Source organism: Balaenoptera physalus (genome assembly GCF_965194825.1).
Source record: "Balaenoptera physalus genome assembly, chromosome: 7".
In the NCBI taxonomy this organism is placed as follows: Eukaryota; Metazoa; Chordata; class Mammalia; order Artiodactyla; family Balaenopteridae; genus Balaenoptera; species Balaenoptera physalus.
Genome location: NC_138886.1, coordinates 2,606,358 through 2,621,952, shown reverse-complemented (window position 1 = coordinate 2,621,952; position 15,595 = coordinate 2,606,358). Strand labels below are relative to the sequence as shown.

Sequence of the window (15,595 nt, the reverse complement as noted above, 5' to 3'; positions counted from 1 at the left end):
AGCGACCCTCTGGGGCAGGCAGTATTTCCCCCATCTTACAGATGAGGAAGCAGGCGCTCAGAGGGGTTAAATGGCTCCCCCAAGGTAAAATGCCATCTCCGTCGCTTTCCTCTCCCCCGTGGGCTTCACTGCCTGTACTCGGGCGGCGCCTGGCCCGGCCGCCTCACTCAGCGCCCGGCTGTCTTGGAGCATGTACCGTCTGCCACGGCCCAATGAGCCCCCGGGCCCCGTGGCACGTGCTTGGCCTCCGTGGGCGCCCGTGAAGTGTGTGTGGGTGGGTGGCTCGTGCCCGCCAGCCTGGGGGCAGCGGCTTGGCTGGGGCGGCGACTTTGGTGGCGCTCAGACAGCAGACCCCCGTGAGGCCGGCGGCCCGGGTGCACGTGGCTCCCAGGGGCTGCTCCGCCCGCCCGAGCTGAGGGGAGGGGAGCCCCCTGGCCTGGCCTCGGGGTCACAGCGACCCTGGCCACCCAGGCACGAGACACGCTCTCACGCGCTGGACACGCCCACCAAGTGCTCGTTGGTCATTTCAGTGTTTCCTCCCCCGGCGGGAAGTAGCTCTGTGACGTCTGCTGCCCTCAGGGTCAAGTCCATCCCTGCCCAGGCACTTAGTGCCCGGAGTCCTTGGTCCCAAACCTCGTGCTGCTGCTTGTGTTTCCCGGCTGGGCCGCTGCCCCCGCCCCCCCGCCCCCCGCATGCTCCTCCCGACCCCCTCGTCCCGTGGCTGCCACTGTCCTGGGAGCGCCAGCTTTGAGGCCCGCATCTGGGATGCCCCTCTGGCCTTTGACCAGCGGGGGTCCTCTCGTCCCTGCTGTCCCTAAGCCCCAGCCCCACTTGGTGATGGTCCCAGTCACGGTGCCACCTCGGTTGTGCGAGTCCCTGAGCCGCGGGCCAACCCCCGGTGCGGGCGGGCTGCGTGCTGCATCTCACTCGCTCGAGGTGGTGAGCAGTGAGCGCCCACCGTGACCGCTCAGGGCCTGGGGGCTTGGGCGGGGCTCCGGGACGGCCCGGGGGTAGGTTCTTAGTCCAGCCTCACCACCGCCAGCTGTGTGACCTCGGGCCGGCAACGTGGCCCCTCTGAGCCTCGGCGTCCTGCGTGGCGCGGGGCCCCGGGAGGATGGCCGCGGCCATGCATGTCTTTTGCTTCGCTCGGTGCCTGGCAGCTGGTCCGCGCTCCAGGGGCGCCACCGCAGCGGTTCTGATCCCGGATCCCGGGGCTCACTGTTGTTTTGCTGTCGCAGAAGAAGGGCGTGAAGCGGAAAGCAGACACTACCACGCCCACGACGTCCGCCATCACCGCCAGCCGCAGCGAGTCGCCCCCGCCGCTGTCGGACCCCAAGCAGGCCAAGGTGGTGGCACGGCGGGAGAGCGGGGGCCGCCCCATCAAGCCGCCCAAGAAGGACCTGGAGGACGGCGAGGTGCCCCAGCACGCGGGCAAGAAGGGCCGGCTCTCGGAGCACCTGCGGCACTGCGACAGCATCCTCAAGGAGATGCTGTCCAAGAAGCACGCAGCCTACGCCTGGCCCTTCTACAAGCCGGTGGACGCCGAGGCCCTGGAGCTGCACGACTACCACGACATCATCAAGCACCCGATGGACCTGAGCACCGTCAAGGTTCGTGGGGGGTGAGCCAGCCGGGCCCTCCTCCCCTGTCTGGGCGGCCCCTGGCATCTGCAGGGCGGCCTGACGTCCTGCGGGGCTGTCGTGGTGCTGATGTCTTGTGCCGGCCCGGGGGCAACTCAGCAGGCTTGGAGCATTGCCTGGCTCCCTTGGCCTGCCCTCCAGCAGCAAGCGGGGCCTCAGGGCTGGCCCGGGGCCCTGGCATGGGTCTGGCAGGGTCAGGGAGGAAGGTGTGCTCTGCCCTACGCTCACTGAACCGGCATCTTCCTCGTCATCTATTTGTCTTGAGCCGGTTTCGTCATCTCGTTCATTTTCATCCCGGCGTGTTTGTAGGTCTTTGTAACGTTAGGCAAGGAGGCCCCTTCCCGTGGCCCAGCCCCTCCCTGGACAGAAGTGGGCGCTGGAGGGGGAGGTGATGGAGCTGAGACCAGGAGCCCTGGCCTCCCGATTCCCGCAGCAGGGTCTTCCTGCACTGGGGGCTTCCCCCTTGGCTTTTGTGGGTTTTCCTCCGGGTCAGGTCAGTTGTGTACAAGCAGAGAAGAGCAGGTCTGGGCCAGGCAGAGATGGAAAAAGTTCCCCGGCTGGCAGCAGCAGCCTCGAGGGCAGGAGACCTGGGGTCTTCCCTGAGTGCGTGCAGGAGGGGTTCCTGAGCCCCCGTCGGGCTTGGGCCCCGGCACAGCTGCCCTTCCTCGGTCTGGATCGGTCTCTGACGGTCTGAGGAACGTCCCTGGCCGTTGGACCGTTACCTGGAAAGGTAACCCCACAAAAGGGGCAGGTGGTTTCTTTGCACCGATGGGATCTGGGCCCTGAGCCGCTGGGCTGTCATTCTGCCTCGTGTACCTGGACACTACCTCGTGTACCTGTCTGGGGCAGACTCTCCTTAATGGAAGTCTTCCTCCCTGCCAAGGGACAGGACAGACCTGGCCATCTAGGGCAGTGGTTCCCGGGGAACTGGCTGCGTCAGGCGGGCCTGGCTGGGCTGGATGACCGAGCAGCTTCCTCACCTTCTCTGATCCTCCTCCTAACTGCGAGGGCAGGGCTCCGGCTTTCTTGGACACGCTCAGTGCTGCAGTGGCCCTGCCCCTACTGGGAGCCCAGGAGTGTCAGCTATTTTTCTTTGACTGATTTTTTCTTTTAATTTGTATGAGTAAGATATGAGCAGAGGATCAAAAATCCAAGCAAAGCAGAGGCGGGTGGAGAGAAGGCCTAACCTCTGGTGTCGTTGCCACCCTTTCCAGAGATGTTTCCAGCTAATGGTTTGGTTACATCTTTCTGGATTAGCTCCTGGCTCAGGCTGGCTCTTTCCAAGCAGGTTTTGACAGTGGGGCAGTGGTACTTGGGCTCCCAGATGCACCAGGAAAGTGGCCGGCTGTCAAATTACGGCTGGAGTCTGAGAATCTTGCAGAAGTTGAGAGGGTCTCGGGTGCCCATTTCTCCTTCCTGGCTGAGCTACCCCATACTGCGGAGGCTGTGCAGAGGGCTGGAGCCAGGCAGCCCCAGTGCTGTCGGAAGCTCTCCAGGGGGCGCAGAGGAGGACGGTGTGTCCTAGGCTGTAGAGGCTGCAGGTCCTGGAGTCTGACCACCAACCCCTCCATCGAGGCCAGGACTTTGTTAGTCTAGGTGCCGGCGAGGTAGGTGGTTAGGCTCCGGCCCACAGTGTCCTGCTGCAGCAGAGCATGGCCCCCAGGATGAGCGGGCACCTCATACCCCCGACACGAGGTCCCTGACTGATGAGCTCTTATCTATGTGAACCCATCCAGGCACGGGGAGCTCTCTCCCTCGAGAGCCGTTGCCCCGTCTGCCCCGATCTTAGCTGCCACACTGTGGTCCCTGGCTGGCTGCACTTCTGTCCCCACCGGCAGAGCCAGTCATCCTGTGCTCCCGGCGGGGCAGTGGGACCACCTGGTGCTCTGTGAAGCAGGCTAGCTAACAGCACCTGGATTCTCAGGGGAGAAAATTAAATGTCTCATTCTGAGAACTGAGTAGCCCCCTAAACTGGTAGAGAGCGACTTTTCGCCAGAAGTTGCTTGCTCCCCACCGGAGCTCCTGACAACAGGGATATCGGCGTGTGAAAAGTTAGCCAAAACGTAGAGCTGGGAACTTTGGTTGCGGGAGCTGGGACTTTTGGGAGCACCTTTTTCTTTCTCCCTGAGTGTCAGCCTCTCTGTGGGGTCCTGGACCCTCCCCTCCAAGCCCTCGGGGCCACCCTTCCACCTTCTCCCTGGGCTCCCAGACGAGGTCTCGGGCTGGCGGTGGACACGCGGAGGGTCCCGAGGCACAGCGGTGCCTTCACGCCCCGTGGCTTGTGTGTTACAGAAGAAGATGGACAGCCGTGAGTACCCAGACGCACAGGGCTTTGCAGCCGACATCCGGTTGATGTTCTCCAACTGTTACAAGTACAACCCCCCAGACCACGAGGTGGTGGCCATGGCCAGGAAGCTGCAGGTAACCCCAGGTGCTCTGTGTGGGGAGGGGCCACCGGGGCACAGGTGGAATCAGCGGCTCAGGGCAGGCACCCGGGAAAGACATGGGTGTCTGGGAGGGCACGTCTCCCAGGGGAGGTGTGGGGCTGAGGGATGGGGTGTCTGGGGACCCCATCCACGGGCACGTTTCTCCTGAGCGGCGGCCGAGTGGCGGCCAGGCCCCGAGCCTGCTCCCTGGGGACGTGGTGGCCAAGAGGCCAGTGTCTGCCTCCTGGGAGCTGCAGGCTCAGGTGGGCAGCGGCAAGCAGGTGGGGGCCAGCAGGTGTTCTAGCCAGGGCGGAGACGGAGAGAAGGCAGACGCCTGCTCCCCTGCACTTTACCGTGTGCCGGGGGCCCTTTGTCAGGAGCCTGCCGGTGAGGCCCGTGGGTGTCGTAGCGGGAGACGGCTGTTTGTGCAGCCTGTTGCTTTCCCGACCACAAGGCAGACGGCATGTGGGAGAAACGTGGGGCCTGCAGGGAAGCGCAGTCTGGCCTTCAGTGGTGGGACTTTGCGTACATGCACACGGATCTCACGTACAGGCCGCGTGCATGCGAGCGTGCGCTAGTGTGCGCGCACCCCTGTGCGTGATTATCTGTCAGAGCCTGGGGGCTGCCGCGGGTTTCTGTACGGGCCGGTACACCGAGTCTGTTCTTAACTTCTCTTTGCCATCACGCAGCCTGTTGCTTTTGTAAATACAGGACCCAGAATGTCGTCCTGTAAGACGTTCCCAGTCCCTTGCTCAGAACCCTTTTGAAAACCCGGTACGGTAACTCGGGAGCGTCCTTGATCGCCCAGGCCCCGGACGGGGCCGCAGGGGGAGCCTCCTTCCAGGCCTCTGGGTCCTGCCGATCTTCCTTACCTTCCTCCTGCCTGTGGGCCCTGGCTGCTGCGGGCTGCCCCCTCTGTGCACTGGCTCCCACTGGGGAATGTGGTAGAGCGGTCCTGGGGGTCCCAGTACACCCAGAGGAAGCCACCAGGACCCACGGTTTCATACCAAGACCACGAAGCCGAGAGGCTCTGCGCAGCCGCGCGCTGTCGTCACTCTGTTGATGCTCTTAAACCTTGCGAGTAGCTCCACGAGGAAGCCAGGCGGCGCTGGCAGCAGACGGGCCGAGGGCAGTGGCTCTGATTCTGTTCCGGCAAAAGGTGGTCTCCGCAGTGTGGCCACAGAGGTTGGGAATCTTAATTACTGATGACTGTTCAGTAATTGGCTCTTGATTGTGTCAAGTCAAGCTGGGTGGGGTTAGAGCCTGACGCTGCAGCAGCCTGATGTAGACCCCACCCCCACCCCCGCCGGGGGGGCCGTTTGCCCAGAGCAGGCCAGGTCATGGCCTTGCGTAGCAGCGTATCTCTGAGATGTCTTTACCCCAGGAGGAGATTCTGGGGGACCAGGACCTAGAGTAGGCTCTTAACGGGAGCCGGACGCCTGGTCGGTGGGGCTGCATCTTTTGCGTGTAAACCAGGTGTATGTGGCTTCAGGTGTCTGAGCTAGCAGAGAAGTCTCCCTTCGTGGCCGCTCATCCTGTCTGAAATGAACCTGGGCCACCTGGCGGGAGGGGACCTTTGTTGAGCGTGCTCCCAAGGCTGTGTGGGAGCTGGCAGTTTGGATAGGACAAGACTTTTGCCTTTTGAGCCAACTTTTGGACCCAACTCAGAACGAGATGTGATACTACAGTAACATCACAGGGGAAAGAAATGGGAAAGCGGAAACCGGCTCCCAGATCCAGTGGCTGGGGAGCCCCAGAAAAGGGTCAGAGCTCAAAGGAAGGCCCTCTCGCTGCCTGTCAGTAGGTGGCAGCCTTGGACCTGGATGCTGAAAAGACTTGCAAGCCGTCGACAGGAGGTGGGGTGTCTCATAAAGGAGCTTGTGTGCCAGCTCCTAAAAGGCTGTGTCTGTGGCCGTTGACTGCGCCCTCTGGCCCTGAACCCGCGCTCAGTGCCTGGGGAGGGAGGGAGGGGCGGAGGGAGGGACAGAGAGCAAGCCGGGGTGGGCGGAGTGGGGGCGGCCCAGCGCCCTGGGCAGGCTGGGTCCAGTCTCCCCGACTCCCCGGGGGCTGCCCACGGCGTCCAGGACCCAGGCGGCCCCTGCTGTCCCGCAGGACGTGTTTGAGATGCGGTTTGCCAAGATGCCAGACGAGCCGGTGGAGGCGCCCACGCTGCCCGTGCCCGCGGCCCCTGTGGTCAGCAAGGGCATGGAGAGCAGCCGCAGCAGCGAGGAGAGCTCCTCGGACTCAGGCAGCTCGGACTCGGAGGAGGAACGGGCCACGCGGCTGGCGGAGCTGCAGGAGCAGGTGAGCGGCCGCGGCCGGGCCGGGGACCGCGGGGGCTCAGACGGGGCTGGGGCGGGACCAGAGCCCAGTCCCGGCCAGGCCTTGACCCGACGTTTGCCCTGGTCACCCCCCACCCCCACCCCAAGCCACAGTCGTCCTCCGCAGCGGTGTCGCTGGCAGGGCACCCGGCGAAGGTGTCGGCGCCGAGGGCCCCCTTGGCAGTGCCTGCAGGCGCGCGGCCCTGTGAGCCCGACTGGGTCGGGACGTCCCTGGAGCCCTGGAGCCTCCTTCCGCTCCAGCAGGGTCTGGGAGGCTCCTGCAGAAGCTGCAGCCCTGGGGCTCCACGAGCCTGTCTGGTTGGGGGCGGGCGCGGGCTCCGCAGCTCTGCCAGAGCGAGCTTGTCCTGCCTCGGCCTCTGACCGCCTGTGAGTCGGCCCTCCCCACCCCTTCGCGCTCCTCACATGCAAAATGGGACCAAGAGGTGCTGGATTCCTGGGGGGGCGGGGGTGGGGGCTTCCAGCAGGGAGGAGACAGTGGAGTAACAGTGACCCTGCCGGCACCCCAGTGGGGCTGGGCGTCTGAGCTGAGCCTTGTCAGGGATGACGGTGCAGGGAGCATGGCCCTGAGGTGTAGCTGTCGGGCCGGGGTCCCTCCCACGCCACGCGACGTGGCTGGCGTGTGCGAGCCTGGTGCCGTCCTGGCCCGTCCACCTGCTAGAGGCTGCGGGCACCGTTTCCTCGCCCGTTCGGCGCGAGACTCCCCTTGGGGGGCTGCTGAGGTGAGAAGCGTGTAGAGCACGTAGCACCCTGGCAGCCACTTGCTGGACTAGATGAGTGTCCCCTGCCGGCACTGGACCGTTTTGACCCTGCAGAACCGCCGGGTAACATCCCAGCAGCTGCCCACGAGTGGAAAGTCTCCTCTGCGCAGGCGTTTAAACCTCTCCCTAGAGAGTCTCCCTCATCGGGAAAACAGAAACTAGCAAGAAAACCGGGAGGCACCATTTATCGAGCCCTTCGGGTGCCACCTGCCCTGCACTTGGGGTGGGGAGACCGAGGCCCAGCGGCTCGCCCGCCGTCGCAGGGGTGGGGAGGGCCAGACGGGCTCTGCCGCCCTCCGGGACGTGTGTGGCTCCCCGGCTCCCCTCCCCGCACGGTGGCAGCAGCTCCCGGGCACCCCGGCCCCCCGCCCCGCCCGCGGCCCCCTTGGGCCAGCCCCGGGGAGCCCCGCTCAGCTGCCTGTCTCTTCCAGCTGAAGGCTGTGCACGAGCAGCTGGCCGCCCTGTCTCAGGCCCCAGTGAACAAGCCAAAGAGGAAGAAGGAGAAGAAGGAGAAGAAGAAGAAGGACAAGGACAAGGAGAGGCACAAGGCCAAGTCCGAGGACGAGAAGAAGGCCAGGGCGGCCCCGCCCGCCAAGCAGGCCCAGCAGAAGAAGGCGCCCGCCAAGAAGGCCAACAGCACGACTGTGGCTGGCAGGTGGGCTGCGGCGCCCTGCGTCCCGGACACCCACGTGGCGGGAGGATGCTGGATGTGGGGCTCTGTCCCAGTGACCTGGACCCTGGGCTGTTACGGGGAGATGGGGTGGGGGGTTGCTGGCCCTCGTCTTGCCCACCTCGTGGGAAGACTGTGAGGACCAAACGAGACCTCTGCCCAGAAGGTATGGGCTCCGGAGGGCGGCGCTCAGCTCCCCGGGGGACCCGCCTCAGCCACAGGCAGTGGAGACCTCAGCATCTAGAGGCTTCAGGGACATTTTCCTGGTCTGGGCCCGGGCGTTTGCTTTGGCGGGGGGCGGGGTGGGGTCTTGGCGCCGTGTCTTGGGCCCTTGGCACCCCATCCCCGGCTGGCCTAGTCGGCGGAGGGTTGGGGGTGGAGGTGCGCCTTGGCACAGAGCTCCCTGGTCCCCACGGCCTTCACTCAGCCCCCGCCCTGGCCACGTGCTGCCCCGAGGAACGCCTGCCGCTGACGAGCAGGGACGACATGGGGAGGTGAGGGTGGTGGGAAGGCACGCCGGGCCGGGCGCCTCTCCCGGCGGGGTGGAAGGAGGGCGTCCTGGAGGAGGGGGCGACAGCTGCACAGAGGGTCCGGATGGGGTTCCAAGAATCAGGAACAGCGGGCACAAAGCTGTAGAGGCCAGTGGAACGTGTTCCTCATGGGAATGAGGACAAGGTGGGCACTGCTGAAGAACAGAGGCCAGGTTGGCAAGAGGGGAGGGTTTAGGCTGCCGAGGCTGGCCGGCTCGGTTGAGGTGTTTGCAGTTTATTCTCCAGTGAAAGTGGTCAGATCCTGGCCAGTGTGGAGGATGGATTAGTGAGAGGCAAGAATGGGAGGAAGGATGCCCTCTGGAGTTGCCGTGGTCACGCAGGCAGGAGAGGCTGGTGTGGCCATGGGGGTGGAGGTGTGTTGCTTTGAGAACTGTTTGTGAGACAGAGTGGGCAGGCCTTGGTCCCTGGAAGTAGGAGGAGGGGCATGCAGAGCTGGGGACTTGGGCTTTGGTAGCTGGGCGGCCAGTGGCACCATCGAGAGGGGCAGTGAGAATGGTCAGGGGTTTTCTCCTCCCTCCCTCCCTCCCTCCCTTTTGCAGGGGGAGGCAGAAATCAGGTTCCCTGTTCTGTCTCTGTCTCTGGTTTTGGTGTCTGTACAATGCTGGCCTTCAAATGAGTTGGGAAGTGTTCCCTTGTCTTCTGTTTTCTGGGGTAGATTTATAGCCTTGGTATATTAATTCTTAAATGTGTGATAGAATTCACCAGTGAAACCATCTGGGCCTGGAGTTTCACTGTTGGAAGGTTGTTAACCATGAATTCAGTCCCTTTGAATGTTCCCCACAAATTTGATATATTGTGATTTCATTTAAGTTCAGAATATTTTTTAATTCCCTTCAGACTTCCTTTTTGGCCATGGATTATTTAGAAGTCTGTTGTTTGGTTTACAGATATTTGGAGATTTTTCCAGATATTTTTCAGTTATTGATTTCTAGGGTCAGAGAACATACGTTGTATGTTTTCAACATTTTAAAATTTGTTAAGATTTTATGGCCCAGAATACGGTCTGTTTTGGTGAATGTGCCACGTATGCTTGAAAAGAACGTGTATCCTCCTGCTGTTGGGTGGAGTGTTGTATAAACGTCAGTTAGAAGATAAAAAAAAAAAAATCTAAAAAAGAAAAAGACACAAATGAACTTATTTACAAAACAGAAACAGACTCACAGACTTAGAGAACAAACTTATGGTTACCAAGGGGGACAGGGGTGGGGGTGGGGGGGGAGGGAGTTTGGGGTTGACACGGACACACTGCTATATTTAAAACAGATAACCAACAAGGACCTCCAGTAGAGCACGGGGAACTGTGCTCAATATTCTGTAATAACCTAAATAGAAAAAGAATTTGAAAAAGAACAGATACATGTATATTAAAAAAAAAAAACAACTTTAAATCCCAAACAGACAAAAACATGTCAACTAATAAGTTAATTTGGTTGATGGTGGTGTTGGGATCATCTCTGTTCTGCTGATTTGTTCTATTAATTACCAAGAGAGAATCGTTGAATTTTGCAAGTAAAGTTGCAGATTTTCCTATTTCCCTTCAGTTCCATCAGCTTTTGTTTAAATATTTTGAAGCTTGGTTTTAGATGCACACACGTGTAGGACTGTGATGGTCAGTTGACTCTTTTATCGTTATACAGTGTCCGTCTTTTTCCTGATAGCATTCCTTTTTCTGAAGTCTACTTTGTCTGAAATTGTTACAGCCATTGCGGTTTTCTTTTTTTTTTTCAGTTTTTTTTTTAAATTAATTAATTAATTTATTTTTGGCTGTGTTGGGTCTTCGTTTCTGTGAGGGCTTTCTCTAGTTGCGGCAAGCGGGGGCCACTCTTCATCGCGGTGCGCGGGCCTCTCACTATCGTGGCCTCTCTTGTTGCGGAGCACAGGCTCCAGACGCGCAGGCTCAGTAGTTGTGGCTCACGGGCCCAGTTGCTCCGCGGCATGTGGGATCTTCCCAGACCAGGGCTCGAACCCGTGTCCCCTGCATTAGCAGGCAGATTCTCAACCACTGTGCCACCAGGGAAGCCCAACGGTTTTCTTGTGATTAGTATTTACACGGAATATTTTCTCCCCATCTTTTTACTTTTAACCTACCTCTGTCGTTATATTTAAAGGGGGGGGGTTGTGTAGATTAGATAGCATATAAATTGGGTCTTGGTTCTCACCCAGTCTGACCACCCCTTTCTTTTAATTGGTGTGTTTAGGCCATTTATATTTAATGTAATAGTGGATACAATTTGATTTCCACCTACCATTCCATTATTTTCTGTCTGTCCCTGCTGTTTATTCCTCTGTCCCCCTTCCTGCCTTCTTCTGGGTTATTTGAATACGGAGACGAGTTTGACCTGTCGTGCTTGAGATGCCTGTGGGGCATTGAGGGGAGCTGACCACCGTGCTTGTTTCCTGGCCAAGCCCTCCCTAGGCCGGTAGCAGCCTCTGCTCTGACCTCTGGAGCAGGGTCTTCTGCGTCCCTGGAGATGTATGTGCGTCTCCAGGCAGTAGCCCGGCTTCTCTGTCTGGGGTACCACTTTGGGCTGCTCCTTGGTAAGAGAGCCTGGTCCTGCAGAGGAAGAGGGCCGGGGGGGCAAGAGGTCAGGGTCTGGGGGGGCGGGGGGGGGGAACTCGGGGTTGTGGGGCAGGGGCTGGGTGGGGTAGGGGGCTCCAGGGATGGGGACGGGGGGCTCCATGCCATGATGCTCCTTGCCTTCTGCCTCAGACAGCCGAAGAAGGGCGGCAAGCAGGCGTCGGCCTCCTATGACTCGGAAGAGGAGGAAGAGGGGCTGCCCATGAGCTACGATGAGAAGCGCCAGCTCAGCCTGGACATCAACCGGCTCCCGGGGGAGAAGCTGGGCCGGGTAGTGCACATCATCCAGTCGCGGGAGCCCTCGCTCAGGGACTCCAACCCCGACGAGATAGAGATTGACTTTGAGACTCTAAAACCCACCACTTTGCGGGAACTGGAGAGATATGTCAAGTCTTGTTTACAGAAAAAGCAAAGGAAGCCATTCTGTAAGTCGTCGGGACGGGGTGCGTTGCTGCCGCCCCCTCCCGTCACCCCTTCAGTCCCGGAGCAGACAGGCAGGCAGCCCCGGGCGTGGGGGTGGGCGTGGGAGTGGGTCGCACGCTGCCAGGCTCCTCGCCCCTCTTCTGCCTTGTGCCCTGAGGATGCAAGGACACAGCTTCTGTCTGCTCAGCTGGGGGCGGGGGCTTAGCTGAGACTGGCTGCGGCCCCACCCCAGCCAGAGCCCTTCTTCCCCTGCTCCCGGGCAGGTGGGCAGCACTTGTGTGCCTCATCCTTCCCCACAGCAGGCAGGCAGGACCCCTGGGTTGGTCCCCAGCCCCCTTCGTTCCAATGCTGGCCAAGGCCCTCACCACAAGCCTTCTTGAGGCTCCGTTTGGGGCCTGGGCTGCAGGCGACCTGTCGATGGTTCCCTGCCTGGGCAGACCAGTTCCCTTTGCCTGGGGTGGAGGTCCAGAGGCCTCCCAGGACGGACGATTGCGCTGGCTCAGGCTCACCCTGGAAGTCGATGACTTCACTGGACGGGAACGAGTCGCTGCCTGGGTCGGTGGGTCCCGGGGAGTGAGAGGAAGGGCAGGAGGCCCCAGGCGGCCCCACGGTGGCAGGAGAACAGGGCAGCCGCCCGGCCCTGAGGAGCAACACCCAGGGTGCACGTGATGCTGTGGGTGGCCCCCTGGGGCTGCTTGGTCCTCACTCGCTCTGAGGGGGAAGCTGCCTTCTCCTGGATGGAGCATGGCGTGACCCCCCGCAGCCACGGCACCTTTGACCCTCGGTAAGTCGCCTGTGGACTCGGAGGGGCTGGCGCAGGCGCGCCAGGTGGCAGACTGGGCCGTGGCGAAGGGAAACCATGAGCTGGGGGGGTCAGGGCCTCAAGCCGCGGCTCTGCCCTTCACCCGGGGGTGCCGCCATCTGTGCAGCTGTCTGCAGTGGGGGTGGTCTGTCCCACCTCAGGGGTTCTGTGACAGTCGCAGAGCTTCGCGTGCGGCGGGCCCTCCGTGCGTGTGGGCCGCCCCGGGGCCGCCCACCCTCCCCCGCCTGTGGCCTCAGCTCCCGTGCTCTTCCACAGCCACGAGCGGGAAGAAGCAGGCGGCCAAGTCGAAGGAGGAGTTGGCTCAGGAAAAGAAGAAGGAGCTCGAGAGGCGGCTGCAGGACGTCAGCGGGCAGCTGAGCAACAGCAAGAAGCCCGCCAAGAGAGGTACCCGTGGCCCTCGGGCCGCTCTGTCGGGGGGAGAGGGCGGTGGGGGGGAGCGGGCAGCTGACCTGGGCTTGCGCCCGTGGCTCCACCTCGTAACGAGCTGTGTTTCCCTCGGGGAGGCTGTTGACCCCCCGAAACCCTGATTTCCTTATCTGCACACTGGGACCAGAGCCCGGCCCCGCAGGCAGGCTGAGCAGGTGACAGGCGTGTGTGGAAGCGCCACGTGGCAGAGCCCCTGGGAGGCGGCTCTTTGGAAGGGCCCAGCTGTGGGCTTGCGGGGCTGGACCCATGACTTGGGAGGGACTGGGGTCCTACCCTGCAGCTTCAGTGGGTCCTGGCCCCCAGCAGTGGGCTTTCTGGCTGCCCTCAGACAGGAACACTAGTTCCCAGCAAGTTAACCGGTATCACAGGTGGAGGGAGGGTCTGACTTCCAGCCCCAGGCCCTGTGCTCTGTGGACTCGGGGTCTTATTTTAGGTTGAGCAGGTGATCTGATTCCTTGCTTCCTTTCCCTGGGGCCTGTAAGAAAAGGCAAATACCTTTTTCCTGGCCCCAGGGACAGTGGGGCCCAGGTGGCGGTCAGATTCCAGGTCCAGTCTTGGTCATGCAGCGGCCAGGTGCCACAGCCTTGCCCGGCCCTGCTTGCCCAGTGCCAAGCTGGGGCTCGGAGCCCTGCCCGCTCCCGCTGATGGCTGAGGGGGCCCCCTTGCGTTAGCCCTGGGGAGGGCACCGTTACGCTCAGCGCGTGTGACTGTGGGTTCTTTGTATGGCCGGCCACGTCCCCGCACGTCCCATCAGTTTCTCGTAGTAGATTGCCTTCACTGTTTCCCAGCCTCTAAGTGTATTTAGATTTGTTGACCTCTGAGCTGTTTCTGCTCACACTTCCGACACCAAACGTGCGAGTTTTTCGCACACCAGTTCTCCAGCTCCCGCACGAGCAGGGTGTCCAGCAGTTGAGTTCCTTCTGACGCTGCCTGCTCGGTTAAGGGCTCAGCACCCCCTAAGATGCCAGGTGCACGTCCCAAGCCTCCCGTGCCTTTGACTGACGGGCTGTAAATCGGGGATTCCCACAACCCCCTCCTCAGGTTTGAAAATTGGCTAGAACGGCTCACAGAACTCAGGAATTATGAGTGAAACCCCTTGTGGTTTGTTACAAAGGACACGACTCAGGGACAGCCAGGTGGGCGAGCGGCACAGGGCAGGGTGCGGGGCGTGGACCTCCAGGCCTCTCCAGCCACCACCCTCCCAGCAGCTGGAGGCCCCCTGACCCGGGGGTTCTCTCTGGAGCGCAGTCTCCAGTCCCCGCCCCTCCTCGGCTTGGGGGCGGGGGGAGCTGAAAGTCCCCGCCCCCGGTCACATGGTCTTCCTGGTGAGCAGCCCTGGGCTGTGGCCGTGGGGGGGGGGGGGCCCCGCCCCGCGTCACTCGTGAGCGTAAACTCAGGTGTGAGCTAAAGGTGCTCCTTAGCAGTAAAAGACGTTCTGGCCACTCGGGAGACTGCAGGGGATTTAGGAGCTCTGTGCCGGGAACAGGGTACGAGCACCAGACGCACTTCTTACACCATCACAACCTCGTTAACGTGTTGCTGCATTTCAACAAAATCGCTTAACGTTTATCACGTGACCGGGTCAGCATCCGGGTGGGTCGGGGCATGTGACGCGGTGGGGGGGCCGGGCTCACGAGGAGGGAGGGGCGGCGGCCGGCGCGTGCGGGGCGCGCCCCTCACCCGCGCGTCTCCCCCAGAGAAGTCAGGCTCGGCGCCCTCGGGAGGGCCCTCCCGGCTCAGCAGCAGCAGCTCCTCCGAGTCCGGCAGCAGCAGCTCCAGCGGGTCCAGCTCCGACAGCAGCGACTCGGAATGAACTCTGGGCTCTCGCGGGCGGAACAGAACCAGCGGACGTCGCCCACGCCGAAACTCTGCAGTGTTCCCTTCTATGGTTAATATACGATTTTCCTTCCATGGTGTGCAGGTTCTCTTCTTAATTCAGTGTTATGGTATCTTCCAGTTTTGGCTTGAATAGGTCAAAGATCTTTCCGTGTGTGTCCATTAGACTTTATGAGAAGCTGTGAATCTGCATAACGCCTTTCCTTCGTAACTGAATTCAGTCCCTTGGAGATGACAACTTCAAACGCTAACCTGATGACCGTAGAAAAACACGTAAGGTGTGATCCGAAGGTTCTTGCAAGATCCCTTTTCTTACGCCCGACCTGGTCTGTAGCTCCAGCGAGAATTTCTCCAAAGGAGATGTCTCGGAAATGGTACCATATGTGAAAGCTGTTAGCTTTGCGGACAGGCGTTTGTCTTTGTCTTTGGGGGCCTGGGCTCTGACCCTCACGTCCGAGGGGTCACCTCTTTCTGCAGGGGCTGAGGACAGCCGTGCCTGCCCCTGCCGTGAGGGCCAGGGCTGGGCCCAAGCGGGGAGGGGTCATCGTCTCTGCAGCCAGAGCTCCCGCGGGTGGGGGACCGGCGAGGGTGGGTGTGGAAGGGAGCCGAGTTTTTCTGATCTCTGTGACGTCGGGAGCTCCCGGGAGGGAACACAGTGGCTGCGTGTACAACGCGCGGGTTCCCAAACACTGAAACTTTTACCTCAACTTAAAAAAAAAAAAAGAAAAAAAAAAAAGAAGAAAAGATTAAAAAAAAAAAAAAATACAGAAGGAGACTTTTTTGTAAGGTTCAGCAGTTTTCTACAAAAGGCCAGCCCCCACGTGTGTCCCCAGCCCAGCCGCTGCCACGCACTCCGGAACCATTGTCCCAGTTTCATGTATATATGAATACTTTATTTATTAAGATCATTGGTCATTTTTTTTTAAAAAAAAAAAAAAGGAAAGAAAAACAAAACTGCAAAAGAAACACATTTTAAAAAAAAAAGTGGCAGAGACGCAGGCCTTTTAAATGGTTTGAAGGGGAGCCCCAGACCCTGCTGGCCGGCGGGCCTCTCACCTCCAGGTGCTACAGCCTGCTGTCGCCGTGCCGGTGCTCAATCACGTCTGTGCGCTTGCTCTCGTC

The 15,595-nt window shown here is 60.8% G+C and overlaps 1 protein-coding gene across 2 annotated transcripts in view; it reads left to right on the top strand.

Annotated features, from left to right (window-relative positions):
* BRD3 (bromodomain containing 3) overlaps positions 1 to 15,394 on the top strand; it is a 33,523-nt gene extending 18,129 nt beyond the window's left edge. For both annotated transcript variants that reach the window (XM_082470356.1, XM_082470357.1), the window contains exons 6-12: positions 1,239 to 1,610; positions 3,933 to 4,061; positions 6,179 to 6,370; positions 7,598 to 7,821; positions 11,098 to 11,390; positions 12,467 to 12,595; positions 14,335 to 15,394. In XM_082470356.1, coding sequence (XP_082326482.1) covers positions 1,239 to 1,610; positions 3,933 to 4,061; positions 6,179 to 6,370; positions 7,598 to 7,821; positions 11,098 to 11,390; positions 12,467 to 12,595; positions 14,335 to 14,450 — 1,455 coding nt within the window. In that variant the 3' untranslated portion in view covers positions 14,451 to 15,394. The remainder of the gene's footprint in view (positions 1 to 1,238; positions 1,611 to 3,932; positions 4,062 to 6,178; positions 6,371 to 7,597; positions 7,822 to 11,097; positions 11,391 to 12,466; positions 12,596 to 14,334) is intronic.
* Positions 15,395 to 15,595: the final 201 nt, after the last annotated feature.